Source organism: Ranitomeya imitator, chromosome 3, assembly GCF_032444005.1.
Source record: "Ranitomeya imitator isolate aRanImi1 chromosome 3, aRanImi1.pri, whole genome shotgun sequence".
Lineage (NCBI taxonomy): Eukaryota > Metazoa > Chordata > Amphibia > Anura > Dendrobatidae > Ranitomeya > Ranitomeya imitator.
In genome coordinates this window covers 731,148,581-731,164,019 of record NC_091284.1, presented here as the reverse complement: position 1 = coordinate 731,164,019, position 15,439 = coordinate 731,148,581, and the positions used below count along the sequence as shown (strand labels likewise).

Genomic DNA, 15,439 nt, shown 5'->3' with positions numbered 1-15,439 from the left:
TTTTGCATTACGTGCAGTTCCTATTACTGCAGGAAGGTGAGTAATAATGTTTAAAGGTTCCCTACGTTTTTTCTGGAATGGCTTCTTGTTCCATTTAGTATTTTTATCTTTTCCAATATAATACGATCCAACTTCTTCATCCTCACCACTGTCACCATCTTGCTCTGTTTCAGAAACCAGGACACATTCTTCCACCTCATCATGAGAATCAATCTCACTTTCCTCTCCTAAATCCTCATTCAGTGTGAGGTCTCTATCATCTAACAGCATGTTTGTTACTTCCTCAACATCAAGTTGTTTGGATAAATTGTACATTTTCCTCTCCATTTCAGCAGATAATCTGAAGCAAGAGAAGGAATATGTTAGGGAACTACTGTATATGCCTGAGCAGCACACTTTCTTTTAGAAAATCTCCCTTATTTCTATGAAATATCCTCACATTTTGTGCTATACATTCATAAAACAAGCTAAATAAACTATTGTGATGAATAAAAACATAAAATACCAACCTTACTGAATGTGACGTATTCACATACAATGAGCCTGAGAGATCAGTGCAGCTATATCCTCTCTCCTGAAGCTCTGAAATCCAATTGTGATATCAGGTTTCACAGACCTTCAAGAGACAGGAGACTACCTGGAGGGAGGGGGTTTCCTCACAATCTGGTGAGGAAGGAGAAATGAAAGTAAAAGATAAGCGCCTGTCAGATCAGTTGTATGTGACGGAGGGTTAATTGTATATGTCACTGACATCTGTGTATTTACCTATTTTAGGTGTATTTACTGTGTGTAATCCATCTTTTCTATCCTGTTGGGTCCCGCTGTGATTTTACTGTACACGGCTGCTGAATTGCCGGCTTTTCAAATAACATTGATTTGTAAAAATTGGACAACACTCATGATCTGTTCCGAGCTGGAAAAAAAACGCACATGAACACACAATGATAGAATAACATTGGTCCGAATGCAATCTGATTTTTAATCGGATTGCATTAGTTCGATTTCATCGCAAGTGAGAATGAGCCCTTACAGGGCTCTTCTCCATAAGTTTCAACTGATCTATGGCTTGTAGGTACAAAGAGTGGATTTACTATTAGCACCATTTTATTCTTCCCTGGACACATAAAGAAAGTCAAAGAAAGTGATGCAAAACCCTTTTAAGGCTGCTCACTCTATTGCTAAACCTTATCACACTATAGGAAAATAGTAATGAAAAGAAGTTGTGGGCTGATTTCTCATTACACACACCCGCGGAGCCCAACAATCCCCTCTACAATGAGGTTTGTCAGCTTCCGGTCAAGGTTTCCATCACATTTCTAACCTAAATTCTTGTCCTTACAAATTCACGCTCATGGCGTCTGCTCAGCGTTCTTCTCTGCCCTCGAGTCAAGACACCTCGCATCTTTAAACATCACAATGTGCCATGGACCAGGGCAGATAGGAGCATTTTAAAAGGGGCTGTCTTCGTAGTTAAGTCTTTAAAGTGATTTCCGATTTTAATCCTTTGAACATCATCTATGCACCTGAGTAAAAATAATGTAATCTGTTTTACTCATCTTCCTTTCCTCTAGTGCTAGCTCTCTGCTACTGCTCCAGTCACTGTAGTAGTGATGACATGTCGATAGTACATGTGACTGCAGTAGCCAATCACTGAGCTCAGTGGTTCATGCTGACTAAACCGGCATCACTGATGAGCTTACTGATTGGCTGCAGAGGTTATCTGCGCCACAGCCATTACATTACCAGAGCTGATTTCAGTGTCGGACTGTGGTGCCAAGGGCCCACCAGTAACCAAGTCCAGGGCCCCACTTTTCAACTACATGCAAATGTAACATTATCGTCAATCACAAATTTATATAACAATGAGCTGGGTAGATTGTTAAATGAATAAGATGCTGCCTCAATCCTTATGTTTCTCTCTTTATTTTTTTCTGCTTAGTGGCTAGTATGAACGTGCGCTTACATGCTGCATGCACACCAGTTTATATCACAGTTCATATCTTTGGGTTTTTTTCAGGCTGTTTGCATCATGTGCATATAAAAGATGTGGCCTGTCTTTCATTAAGCTGGGCATTAAATTGATGTGGTTTCCCATGGCTGTGTGTCTACTAGTTGGGCCCAGTCCTTCTCAGCCCTTATCCACATTCATGTCACTTGACAAATGGTAAGGTAATTAATATTAGAGTTAGGACTGTCCCAATTGCGGTGAACGTAGAGTGGTGGGATGGCTTTCTAATTTTTTTAATCAAAAAATATGTTAACTAAGTACCGTATATTATTTTCATGCACGATGCTGTTTATTTACTTCAGGGAATTCAATCATTATGTTTTTGTCTTTGTTTTCTTCTGTTCATTGGCTAGTGCGAACGTGCGCTTACATGCTGCATGCACACCAATTTATATCCCAGTTCACACCTTTGGGTTTTATTCTACTACTAGATTGTGGCCCGATTCTAACGCATTGGGTATTCTAGAATATGCATGTGCCCGTAGTATATAGACAATGATGATTCCAGAATTCGCGGCAGATTTTGCCCGTCGCTGATTGGTCGAGGCAACCTTTATGACATCATCATCGCCATGGCAACCATTATGACATCTACGTCGATACTGTGCCCGTCGCTGAATCAGAAACGTGGGATTTCTACGTCCTTTATGACCAATCAGATGCGGGATTTCTACGTCAATGCTGTGATGCTGTGCTCATCGCTGATTGGTCGAGGCCTGGCGGCCTCGACCAATCAGAGACGCGGGATTTCCTGGACAGACAGACAGACAGACAGACAGAAAGACAGACAAACAGATGGAAAAACCCTTAGACAATTATATATATAGATAGCCTATTATTTCAAACTAGATTGTGGCCCAATTCTAACGCATCGGGTATTCTAGAATATGCATGTCCCCGTAGTATATGTACAATGATGATTCCAGAATTCGCGGCAGACTGTGCCCGTCGCTGATTGGTCGAGGCAACCTTTATGACATCATCGTCGCCATGGCAACCATTATGACATCATCGTCGCTGTGCCCGTTGCTGATTGGTCGAGGCCTGGCGACCTCGACCAATCAGAGAGCCAGGATTTCCAGGACAGACAGACAGACAGACAGACAGACGGAAAAACCCTTAGACAATTATATATATAGATATTCAATACTCTTTTAGCTATATTTTTAATTATTGTTTTTTAAGGGAATGTGTCACATACATTTTTATAAATGACCAATAATACAACACATAGGGACAAATACCATCACACCATGGCCGGACTACATATTACCACCACATAGTGACCAAATAATACCACATCCAAGGAACAAATAGCACCACACCATGGCTGGACCACATATTACCACCACATAGTGAATAATACCACATCCAAGGAACAAATACCACCACACCGTGACCAGATCACATATTACTTACCAACACATAGTGATCGAATACTACAATACTAACACAGTATTAATATTACCATAAGTGCCATTATACACAGGAACTATGTAAACAGTATACAGTGAATATTTTAAGTGTACAGGTAACAGTATACAGTGTATAGTGTAAGTGTACAGGTAATAGTATACAGTGTATAGTGTAAGTGTACAGGTATTACAGTAATCATCAGTGGATTTATACCCAGGATCTCTGTATATTGTATCAGTGTACAGGTAATACAGGGATCACCGATTACATTATACACAGGAGTTCTGTATATAGTGTGCAGGTAATATAGGGATCACCGGTGACATTATACACAGGAGCTCTGTATATAGTGTATAGTGCACAGATAATACAGTGATCACCAATGATATTATACACAGGAGCTCTGTATACAGTGTATAGTGTACAGGTGATCAACAGTGACAAATAACACACTGACTCACTGGTAACATCTCTAGTTGAAGTCCTTCGTCTTCTAGACTAGAAGTCGCATTGGGCTATGCCTGCTAAAATGACAGTGATTGACACATTAGCCAATGATGGGACAGTAGTAGTCCCATCATCCGGCTAATGTGTTGAATGTAAAAAAAAACCCACAAACATACATACTACATACATACTACATACATGCATACATACAACATACTGCATACATACAACATACTGCATACATACTACATACATACAATATACTACATACATACAACATACATACTACATGCATACAACATACTACATACATACAACATACAACATACATACTACACACATACATACTACATACATACAACATATATGCTACGTACATACTACATACAACATATTACATACATACAACATACATACATACTACATACATACAACATACTACACACATACTACATACATACTACATGCATACTACATACAACATACATACAGCATACATACATACAGCATACATACAACATACTACATACATACTACATACATGCACCATACATACATACAACATACTACATACATACAACATGCATGCATGCATAGAATGTAAGTCCGCAAGGACAGGGTCCTCTCCCCTCTGTACAAGTCTGTCACTGTAAACCTGTTTACTGTAAACGATATCTATAACCCTGTATGTAACCCCTTTCTCATGTACAGCACCATGGAATTAATGGTGCTATAAAAATAAATAATAATACTACTACTACTACATACAACATACATACTACATACATTCTACATACTTCATACATACTACATACATACTACATACATACTATATACATACAACATACATACTACATACATACTACATGCATACTACATACATACATACAACATATTACATACATACTTCATACAATACATTCATACATTACATAAAATACATACATATAACATACAGTACATATAACATAGAGTACATACTCACCATCACTTGTCACTTTGATCCCCGAAGCCCAAGTCACCTGTAAAAAATATTAAAATAATAAACAACCAATATACTCCCTGATCCGCAGAAATCCAATTAAAACGAGTGTCCCACGATGATCTCCCGTGGAGAGCAGCAGCATCAGCTGATGCGACCGCTCTCTAGGGGCTCCAGGAATACAATGACAGAGGATATCCTTCCGCACTGTATTCCTCCGCCACTGCAAAAAATAGTCTAATTGACGCCTCTCCATTATTAACCCGGCTTAATGTCACCTTACAATAGCAAGATGACATTAACCCCTTATTACCCCATATCCTACCGCTACTCGGGAGTGGGAAGAGAGGGGCTAAGTGCCAGAATTGGCGCGTCTTACAGATGCGCCATTTCTGGGGTGGCTGCAGGCAGGTATTTGTAGCCGGGGGGGGGGCAATATCCATGGTCCCTCTCTAGGCTATGAGTATCAGCCCGCAGCTGTCTGCGTAGCCTTTCTGGCTATAAAATATAGGGGGACCCCATGTCATTTTTTTTTTTGGGTCCCCCTATTTTAATAGCTAGTAAAGGCTACGCTGACAGCTGTGGGCTGATATTCATAGCCTGGGAGGGGTCATGGGTATTACCCCCTTCCCAGGCTACAAATATTGGCTCCCGGCCATCGGCTTTCCCCCTCTGGTGCAGAAAATTACACGGGAGCCCACGCCGTTTTTTTTTTGGCTTTTTTTAGTCATTTAGAAAACAAGACAATGTAAAATAGGTGTTTTAGGAATTCGGATTTTTTATCCCCATTGACTTCAATGAGGATCGGAAATCGGAATTCCCGATCGCCGATTTTCAAGTGTGATCGGACCGATCCTTTCCGATCCGATTTTTAGGGTGATCGATCAACCCTAGTCAGTTTCATTTTTTCACTTTTCAAATTGTGCAAAAATTGTGAAAAATTTCAAGCAGTTTTACATCAGAATTCTCTTTTTTTTTGTCTAGTTCTTTTTGGCCTGCACCTACAACTTACCCTAAAACACCCTGCGCTTATAGCCAAACAAAACCTAATGATTGATTTTTCATTTTATTTGCACGTTATTTCATTTTGAATTATTTAACGTACATTGCAATATAAATATTACCGACCGCACATATTGCGTATAATGAATTGTAAATAATTGTGCATAGTAATAATATTAATAAAAAAAGATAAAAGAAAAAACAACTATTGAATGGGAAGCAGATAAGTTTGATCCATTCTAAGCAAGAACTTTCCAACATCAGCAAAGCATTCAGACCGCACAATTAGGGTCATGTACACACCCTCCTGGTCAATGACTTCTGACTCCTACATTCTAGAATGACACGCCAACATCTGCATCTTCTCACGGATTAAAATAAATCACAATCCAAGATCTTAAAAAAATTAAACAACTCCGTACAACAATTCACATTCTGCATTGCTACCACTTTGCCTAAAAATATATGTGCAACTTGTCGGATTTGTCTTCTGCAACAAGAAATACAATAATCTGCCTTCTTCTTGTCTGCAAAGTGAAGCCTCCATGAACTTTGAGTTAGAAATTAAAGGCATTTGATTTTCTTCCTTTAGCTGTAAATTCTTTATTCTTATCTAAATATGAGTCACGGTGTGTTTTAGCTCTGCACTGTGTAAATCTCATTTAAACCCCTCGGTGCGAATGCAAAAAAGCCTGCAGCCACTGTACTGAGTGCAGGTGCCTTTAAAGAAAGTATATAACTAACACCAAGCCAAAGATTTCTCTATTGATTTTGTACAGTATGAATGGCTGAATGTATCTGTCCAGGCTGGAATGGTCAATGGGAGTGAACAGGAGGGAGGTGGTGACCTAGCTGCAGGTAACTGAAGATGGATGGCGGCCAGCCACACCTAGCTGTGACAAACAGAAAGCTGATCCCTCTGCCCCTACCCCCTTCCTACAAACCAACATAAAAAGGGGAAGCTGCTGCCTGACAGACACTGGATCCCTCAGGCAGACCAGCAGCACCAACTTCTCTTCTCTCATCATCTACACTTGACACAATGTCTTTCCAATCCAAGAGCTTCAGCACTCGCTCCGCTATCCCCCAGGGAGGTGTTAGCGCAGTTAGAATCAGCCAGACCCGCTCTTCCAGTGGAGCTGGTGCAGGATTTGGAAGGGCCGGTGGCTTCAGCAGCTCAAGCTTGTCCAACCTGGGCTCAGTGAGAAAGAGCGTTTCCTACGGTGTGTCCAGCAGCAGAGCTGGCATTGGTGGTGGCTTTGGTGGTGGTTCTCTCTATGGAGTTGGCGGTGGGTCTGGATTCGGTGGCGGCTATGGAGGCGGCTTCGGAGGAGGCCATATCGCTGGACCTGGAATCCAAGAAGTGACCATCAATCAAAGCCTGCTGGCCCCCCTTAATCTGGAAATTGACCCCACAATCCAAACTGTTAGGAAGGAAGAGAAAGAGCAGATCAAGACCCTGAACAACAAGTTTGCTTCTTTCATTGACAAGGTAAAGGATGCATTAACATATTTTCCTAACTTATTGTATGCATAAAGTATACATATCCCATGCATGTAATGTTGGTGGGCGACAATGTACTAAAGTGCAGTTTTCATTCATTTATGTCATGGCACAGGCTACGCAGAAATAACATATGACATACATGCAAAGCTATTGTTGCCATATTAACCCCGTGCAGCTGCCAAGAGCACAGTACAACTGTATAATTCACGAACTGTCTTCATCTTTAACCTCATCAGTGCTGCAGCAGGTGGTTCCTATAATAAGTGCGCATATATTATCTACAGTATTGCATCATTACACTGTGTGTACGCGGTGTTAACACCATCTTCTGTGTATTTTTTTCATGTTAACAGGTAAGATTCCTGGAACAGCAAAACAAAGTTTTGGAGACAAAATGGGATCTTCTGCAGAACCAGAGGTCTTCTTCTAAGACCAGTAACATTGGACCTCTGTTCGAGGCTTACATTGCCAACCTCAGGAGGCAGCTAGATAGCCTGATCGGTGATAAGGGCAGACTGGATGGAGAACTCAGGAACATGCAAGATCTGGTCGAAGACTTCAAGAACAAGTAAGTCAATATGAGAGACATTCAATGACTCTGTAAGTGGAGACGTCGTAAGGAATTGTATGAGCAGTGCACACACATTAGCGCACATTACTGTAACAAAATGATTTCAAAACCTTTTGTATGGGCGAGTGCCACACCCTATTGGGACCAAAGAAAATGGAAAGTGGGCAGGGTTTGAAAAATACTGTGTTGGCCATGCAGAGGCTGACAGGAACTAAAGCAAACAAAGTAGATAAACCCGGGGTGTGTCTCATACAGTAAAGTCAATAGCAGGTAATCTAAAGCCAGCGAAATGTGCATGACCAGTAAAAAGGGGCTTGGCACGGGCAATGAAGAGTTCACGCGATTTAATGCCCTGTATCCAATGAATGTTTTATTAGATTTATACTGAAAGACACCAATGCATATATGCATATATATATATATATATATATATATATATATATATATATATACACAATTATACACTTATTCATGCATTTAGAGTTTCCAGTTGAAGGATAATTTAATATATATGTGCACAGTTTGGTGCTTTAAAGAAATTTTGCATTAGCGCCCAGAAGTATATTTACTTGAGAGTCAATATTTTTACCAAATATGAGCAAGTATTGCACGGCGTTACTGAACGAGATCAGGCCATTGTTAGTAACATCAAGTACAAACACTAACTCCTGCCAAGTTTACAACGAAGGCTCCCTTGATACATAGAACAGCACACAACCTAACCTTTTCCTTCCCGGAGGAAATTTTTCTGTGTGTTGACAGCTGTATTTTTGCATCTCAAGCCCCGGGAGACTCCTTTGCCCAATGTTGGCATGACAATATTGCCACTTTGCCCGTTATTAAATTATTGCAAATGCCCAGTATAAACTGGAGATATCACATTAGACGGAGTTACAAGGGAAATTACAGCAAGGTCTAGAAGTTGTCTTGGTATGAAATGTCATGATTCTCAGGATAACCTAGCGTTGTAGAGGGGAGGTTCGTTAAACAGAGCATGAAAGGAAAAACCTGGCTGCCCAGTTTCCTGAGGAGATTATATAACAATGAATAGAAAGGGAATACAGATCTTTTTTTGTTTTGCCTTTCAGTCCTTCCTGCCAACTGTACTCACCATCCATGTCTCGTGTCTCTTCTTTCCTTCTTAAAGGTACGAGGATGAAATCAACAAGCGCACTTCAGCTGAAAATGAATTTGTTGTTCTCAAGAAGGTAAGCATTTACTGTTCTCATCATTGGATTTTCTAATAAAGTATTCCAGTTAATGTAGAAACATCTCTCAGCTTCTAGCACATCTATGATTAGGACCCTATGATTAGGATCTACTACATTGGAGAGCGTGATAGTTAGGGAGTGCTAAAAGATCTTTATATGGCTGTAGACAATGCTGATATGTTCTGTCGTCAGGAAAACCTGGAATTTCATGACTTTTCTATTTTTTTTTTACAGGATGTGGATGGTGCCTACATGAACAAAGTAGAGCTGGAAGCTAAAGTTGATGCTTTGACTGATGAGATCAACTTCCTGAGGGCCTTGTATGAAGCTGTAAGCATCTCTAAATGTAGTTTCTTTATCTTTTCAGAAAATATGGTATAACCGACGGACTGATTTCTAAATTTGGATATTATTTTACCTCTCCAGGAGCTGCGTGAGCTGCAGACACAGATCTCCGACACCTCCGTTGTCCTTTCCATGGACAACAACAGAGCCTTGGACCTGGACAGCATCATCGCTGAAGTTAAGGCTCAATATGAAGAGATTGCCAACAAGAGCAGAGTTGAGGCTGAGTCCGTGTACCAGAACAAAGTAAGCTTTTACAGTAAACACTAGCTATGTTATTACACTCCATAATAAATCTTGATTTAATTGCCCAGCAGTTTAAAATCTGCTCATGATTTATTGTAGATTGTTAAGTATAATGTAAATTTTGCCTCTACAGTTCCAGGAGCTCCAGGTCACAGCTGGACGTCATGGAGATGATCTGCGCACAACCAAGACTGAGATCTCCGAGCTGAACCGTGCCATCCAAAGACTACAAGCTGAGATTGAGAATGTGAAGGCTCAGGTAATATTATTATGATGTTAGGTAAAGCACATTGGCCTTAATGCTATATCTGTGAAACTGCCCTCACCCCACCTATCATGTGCCACTGGTATCAGGGAGTTCCTTAGATCCCTGAGGTGCAACTGCTACCTCTGCATGCTCTACGGTTACCTCCCATTCTTTGCTTTGTGTAAAGAAGATTATGAAGATCAGCTGCATAAATTCCAGCTAAAGCCCTCACATACACTTTAGATAGCTGTTTGCCGAATTATGGTTTGGCTGATGATTCCCCGATTCTCCCATTTACACAAGCGCTCAATCTGCAGAGAGCTCCTGTGTTATCTGTGAGAGAGCCACTCCCAGACTCCAGGCCGAGGCTTGTCTCTGATAGTACAAAGAGATTGGCAGTCAAAAAATGGACAGGCTGGATCCTTATCTTCCCAATATCATCTATCAGTTGACTGTCGCAAGGCCGCCATACAAATTAGACTGCTGGCCTGATATCAACTGGTTTAATCTAATTTGTGTGGTGACTTATAGAGTCTTTGTGCTACTATGTGGCATAATAAAAGGTAGTTTTGTGTCTTAGTTGAATTTTAGATAATTAGCATCTTTGAGTTATTCATAACACCTTATAGCAGGTGCAATAACGGCAGATTTAATGCTGCCTGGAAGCAACAAAAAGCAAGCGGCGATCATAGACTTGGATTAGATACAGTTTAGATGGCTTTGTGAAAGTTTAGTCTGAGGGCAGGGCGTGGATGTATGATTCACAGCGTGATCATCTGCCGCTCTTAAATAATGCAGGTCACAACATTTCTTTTCACCTGCACAATGAACACAGTCTGACTAATGATTCCACCTGCTTTTTGGGCGAAGCTACATTTTTAATTACTCTTACAGCTCTTTCTTCAAAAGCAACAAAATCTCTAGATTACGGTAAATGATATAGTGATTCGCCCAATAACAAACTGATGTGTAATTTTTTTTCTATTTTTTATTTCTTTTTACTCTTTTAGCGTGCTAAGCTGGAAGCACAGATTGCAGAGGCTGAAGAGCGCGGTGAACTTGCTCTTAAAGATGCCCGTGAGAAATTGGCAGAATTGGAGGCTGCTCTCCAGAAGGCCAAGCAGGACATGGCTCGCCAGCTGCGGGAATACCAGGAGCTGATGAACGTCAAACTGGCTCTGGATATTGAGATCGCCACCTACAGGAAACTGCTGGAAGGAGAGGAGAGCAGGTACAGAAATGGCTGCTTAAATAGTTTCTGGGTTGGATGTATTGAATATGAATTTATTATGTATTCTGTTTTTGGCTTTGTTTTTCAGCTAAAGAGTATTTTAAAGATTTCAACTAAATCTAATAATGTTTTATTATTATTTTCTTTATAGACTTGCTGGTGAAGGCGTTGGCGCTGTTAGTGTTTGTAAGTATCTGTCTCTGATGGAGTGACATTTTGGAATGGTATAGGAGTATTGGAATATTTTACATGGTGTGATAACCACTTTTTTTTTGCAGCTGTGGTGAACTCAACCTCCTCAGTTGGAGGTGGAAGTGGATTTGGAGGTGGAAGTGGATTTGGAGGCTACGGTGGAGGCTCCATTGGCTCTTCATCAAGCTTTGGTGTTGGATCCGGATTCGGTGGCAGCTCTATCAAGTTCGGCAGTGGTGGTGGATCATCTAGTGGTGCCACAAAGTCCTACTCTATGACAACATCTTCCAGCAGAAGCAGCCACAGATTTTAAGATGCTGTAGTAGTCCCTGATCATTGACATCATCAGTGCTACCCATACCTCCCAACACGAACATCATTCTGCAAAATTAAGGCCCCATATAGAGGCGCTGAGTTTGCCTTACATTATAAAACTTCAGTGTTGTGCCAAGTAGTTGCACCAGAACTTGCCTATTATCACTCACATTGTTTGGTGGTATGGCTGGCACTAATGTTGTTAAAAGCAACACCTCTCCATCTTTGCAGTGTCCTCTTTTGCTCCCTCTTACTGCTTTTTACCTCTGTGTTCTCCCTCTAAAACCTCTGCAGGTCAATGTTTAGTATAGAGGCGATGCCCAGATCCCAAAAACAAAAAAAAACTGCAGTATTTCTGGGTGGATTAAACATTTTATAGTATCTTTATGCAGAGAGAATTCCCATTGTATATATCAGTAGAAACATCCGGTGCTATCAATCGCTCTCATCTATAAAGTCTACTCAAATCGCTGATGCCACAGAAGCTGCCGGACAGTAACATGTCTGCAAGTCAAAGTCACTGGTGCCTTTAACAAAAGTTTGTACCTGCGTCTGTATAAGAAGCAGCATTGGAAAACTTCTGTTTTCCGCTCTAACGTCTGGTCTGTGTTAGTTGGTGGAAGTCTTTTGACTTTTTATGGGAGGGATTTTATGTATGGTGTGAAATTATGAAACATCTTCAATAAAATTCCTTCTGATTCAAACGTGCCGCATTGGTGTCACATATCTCCTTACACTGCACTTTGCACTGGAGAAGGTTGTTAACCAGAGATATACAACAGGCGGGGAAAAGAGTGATAAGCGAGTCTACATGGAGGCCACTGTTCTCCAAGATGGCTACTGTACGGATTCATATTGACATTTCAATGAAAGTGATTGACATGTATTCCTCCAATCTCCTCTTATGAATTTCTATATGAGAAATAATATTGGCAATATTTTATATAACCTTCTGTGAAAATAATAACACCGGAAGATGCAGAAATGTTAACCCTTAGTGCTCAACATAAGAGTTACCTTTTCAAAATGAGACAACAAGACCTGTTTCCAAATTATTAAACCAATTCATAGGAAGAGTGGGAAGAGGGAAATGTATTACTTCTTGGGGTCCTTAATTATGGCACTTTTGCTTGCTCAGTCCCTGTATGGCTCTATGGCAGCCAATGGTATACCATGGAGCTCATGGACTGCAATGCCAAATCTTCAACTGGGCCCCAATGATCATGCATCTTGGTCAATTCATATGAGCCATTAAGACACTTCGATCCTCACCCATCCCTAGGGACTGGGTATGACTGCAACCCCTGCGTCCAGGGGCGTAACAATCTCAGTGTGTGCAACTGCAACCGGGCTTATCCACCAACACCAATGCCTAATTCACTGGGCCCCTGCACTGCAATACAAGAGGCTGGGCGATCAGAGGTTGGCATCTGACGTTGGCGTGCCAGTCACAGTCAGCCCATATCGGTAACGCTGTGTGTCACCCAAAGCAGGCACGCCAAACTCATTTGCCGGCCTCTGCGCCGACTATAAATGAGGACGCTGCACATCATTGGAGCAAGGGAAGGTGAAAATAGTCTTGGTTTTGTTTTAATGTGACTGACAACAGTGGCAGCATGGGGAGCATTGTTATAGGATGGGTCAAGGATCTGGGACATTATACCAGTAAGGGGCCCATGATGGGAGGCATATATTACTGAAAGGGGCCAAGATGGGGACATTACACCAGAAAGGGGGACACATATAATATTGGAAGGGGCAGGATGGGGACATTATACCTGGATGGGCGACATTATTAGTGGAAGGGGCCAAGATAGAGACATTACACTAGAATGGGGGACATTATTACAGGAAGGACCTAGAATGGCGGACATTATACCTGGAAGAGGCACATTACAACTGGAAGCGGACCAGGATGGGGGACATTATTACTAGAAGGGGCCAGGATAGGGACTTTATAGCTGCAATGGGCTCAAGATGGGGACATTATGCCAGGAAGAGGTTCAGGATGTTGGACCTTTTTATGGAAAGGGTCCAGGATGGGGGTCATTATTACTAAAAATGGGCCCACCAAGGATGGAGGACATTACACCAGAAATGAGTACAGGATGGGGGACATCATGACATTATGGGGGGTAACACATATATCTTTATAGGGTTTAAAATGCCACAAGAGCTAAAACATCTGACCAACATGTAGGTGGGGGCCCAGGTCCAAATTTAACATCGGGGCCCATCTGGCTCTATTTACACCACTGCCTGCACCACTAAAGTTAGACCTGTGCCAGCAACAGCAGCAGGTGCTGCCGAATGTTGCCTCTGTGAGACATGAGATAGCTCATAAAATATGACATCATGGAGGATTCTACTATATAATTTTGCGTGAAATCGGGTGGTTTACGGAGGAACATTAGGGACATTAACGGAATATTGTTGCTGCATTAAAGTCTGTACAACACGGATTCATATTAAAGTCATATGCATGAGGTATACATACCATTAATTCTAATGGGCAGATTCGGGGCATTTAAGGCCTGTCCCCAGGTGTGTCTGACATAATCACCGAAATGCACACGTTTGCTCACACGGTTTGATGATGATGATGATGATGAACTGCCCCTTTTATTCTCCAGTTCCCAGCACTGTCCTGAAAACATCTGGACTGTCTGCAGCTGTTATGAGATGAGAGGGTTATTTTACTTACCGTAGCTTCTAATTATTTTCTCTATGTCAGGCTGTTTTCTGTATTTACAAGGCACCAGTTGGTTTGCCAAAATTGGATTTGCCTACCGGCCTATGTATGAATATTTTGAACTTTTCATCATTACTGTACCTAATATATGCACAGATATAAGTACATACTGGGAAACACTAGTATATGCATTACGTGGGCAGCACGGTGGCGCAGTGGTTAGCACTGCAGCCTTGCAGCGCTGGGGTCCTGGGTTCTAATCCCACCCAGGACAACATCTGCAAAGAGTTTGTATGTTCTCTCCGTGTTTGTGTGGGTTTCCTCCGGGCACTCCGGTTTCCTCCCACATTCCAAAGACATACTGATAGGGATTCTAGATTGTGAGCTCCATCAGGGACAGTGATGATAATGTGTGCAAACTGTAAAGCGCTGCGGAATATGTTAGCGCTATATAAAGATTATTATTATTACATTGCAGGATTATTCAGCTTCATTGGAATGCTGACTGTAGGCAGGAAGCCAGCAGGAAGGTAAGCAGTCACCCTGGCTTCCTGCTGGCTCTCCCCGAGGAAAGTTGATTTTGCAGCTAGCATGTACACAGAGCAGCTCAGTTGGTGAGATTTATAAGAATGATAATATCTCTGGTTTACTTCATGAGTAAAACATTGACATACAATAAAACTATGTATAATAGGCAATTTCCCCCCTTATATCTGATGATAGCACAAATATCACAGTCCAGGAGTTACTTTGGATTTATTAATATACTCTACATATAGCCTAGAATCAAATACAATTTACATTTACTGTACATCACATCACACACTAATGTCCCATTTAATAAATATATTTGATTCATTATTGCCTCTTATAGGGAATTTTTCGTCAGATTTTTGCTCACTTTTCCAGTGATGTGTCAATTACTTGGCTGCTTGCTGCAGTTTTGATAAAATCACTGTTTTCTCTGCTGCAGATCTGCCAGTTCTCAACGCTGAGCTCTGTATAACCCCGCCCAGGTCACTGAATG

The 15,439-nt window shown here is 41.3% G+C and overlaps 1 protein-coding gene across 1 annotated transcript; it reads left to right on the top strand.

The window, feature by feature from the left end:
* Positions 1 to 6,628: 6,628 nt before the first annotated feature.
* On the top strand, positions 6,629 to 12,424 carry LOC138670981 (keratin, type II cytoskeletal 7-like). The gene is made up of 9 exons (XM_069758809.1): positions 6,629 to 7,347; positions 7,716 to 7,930; positions 9,081 to 9,141; positions 9,379 to 9,474; positions 9,571 to 9,735; positions 9,869 to 9,994; positions 10,993 to 11,213; positions 11,365 to 11,399; positions 11,492 to 12,424. Exons 1-9 carry the CDS (start codon positions 6,898 to 6,900, stop codon positions 11,716 to 11,718), a joined length of 1,596 nt encoding a protein of 531 aa, XP_069614910.1. The 5' UTR covers positions 6,629 to 6,897; the 3' UTR covers positions 11,719 to 12,424.
* The last annotated feature ends 3,015 nt before the right edge of the window (positions 12,425 to 15,439 follow it).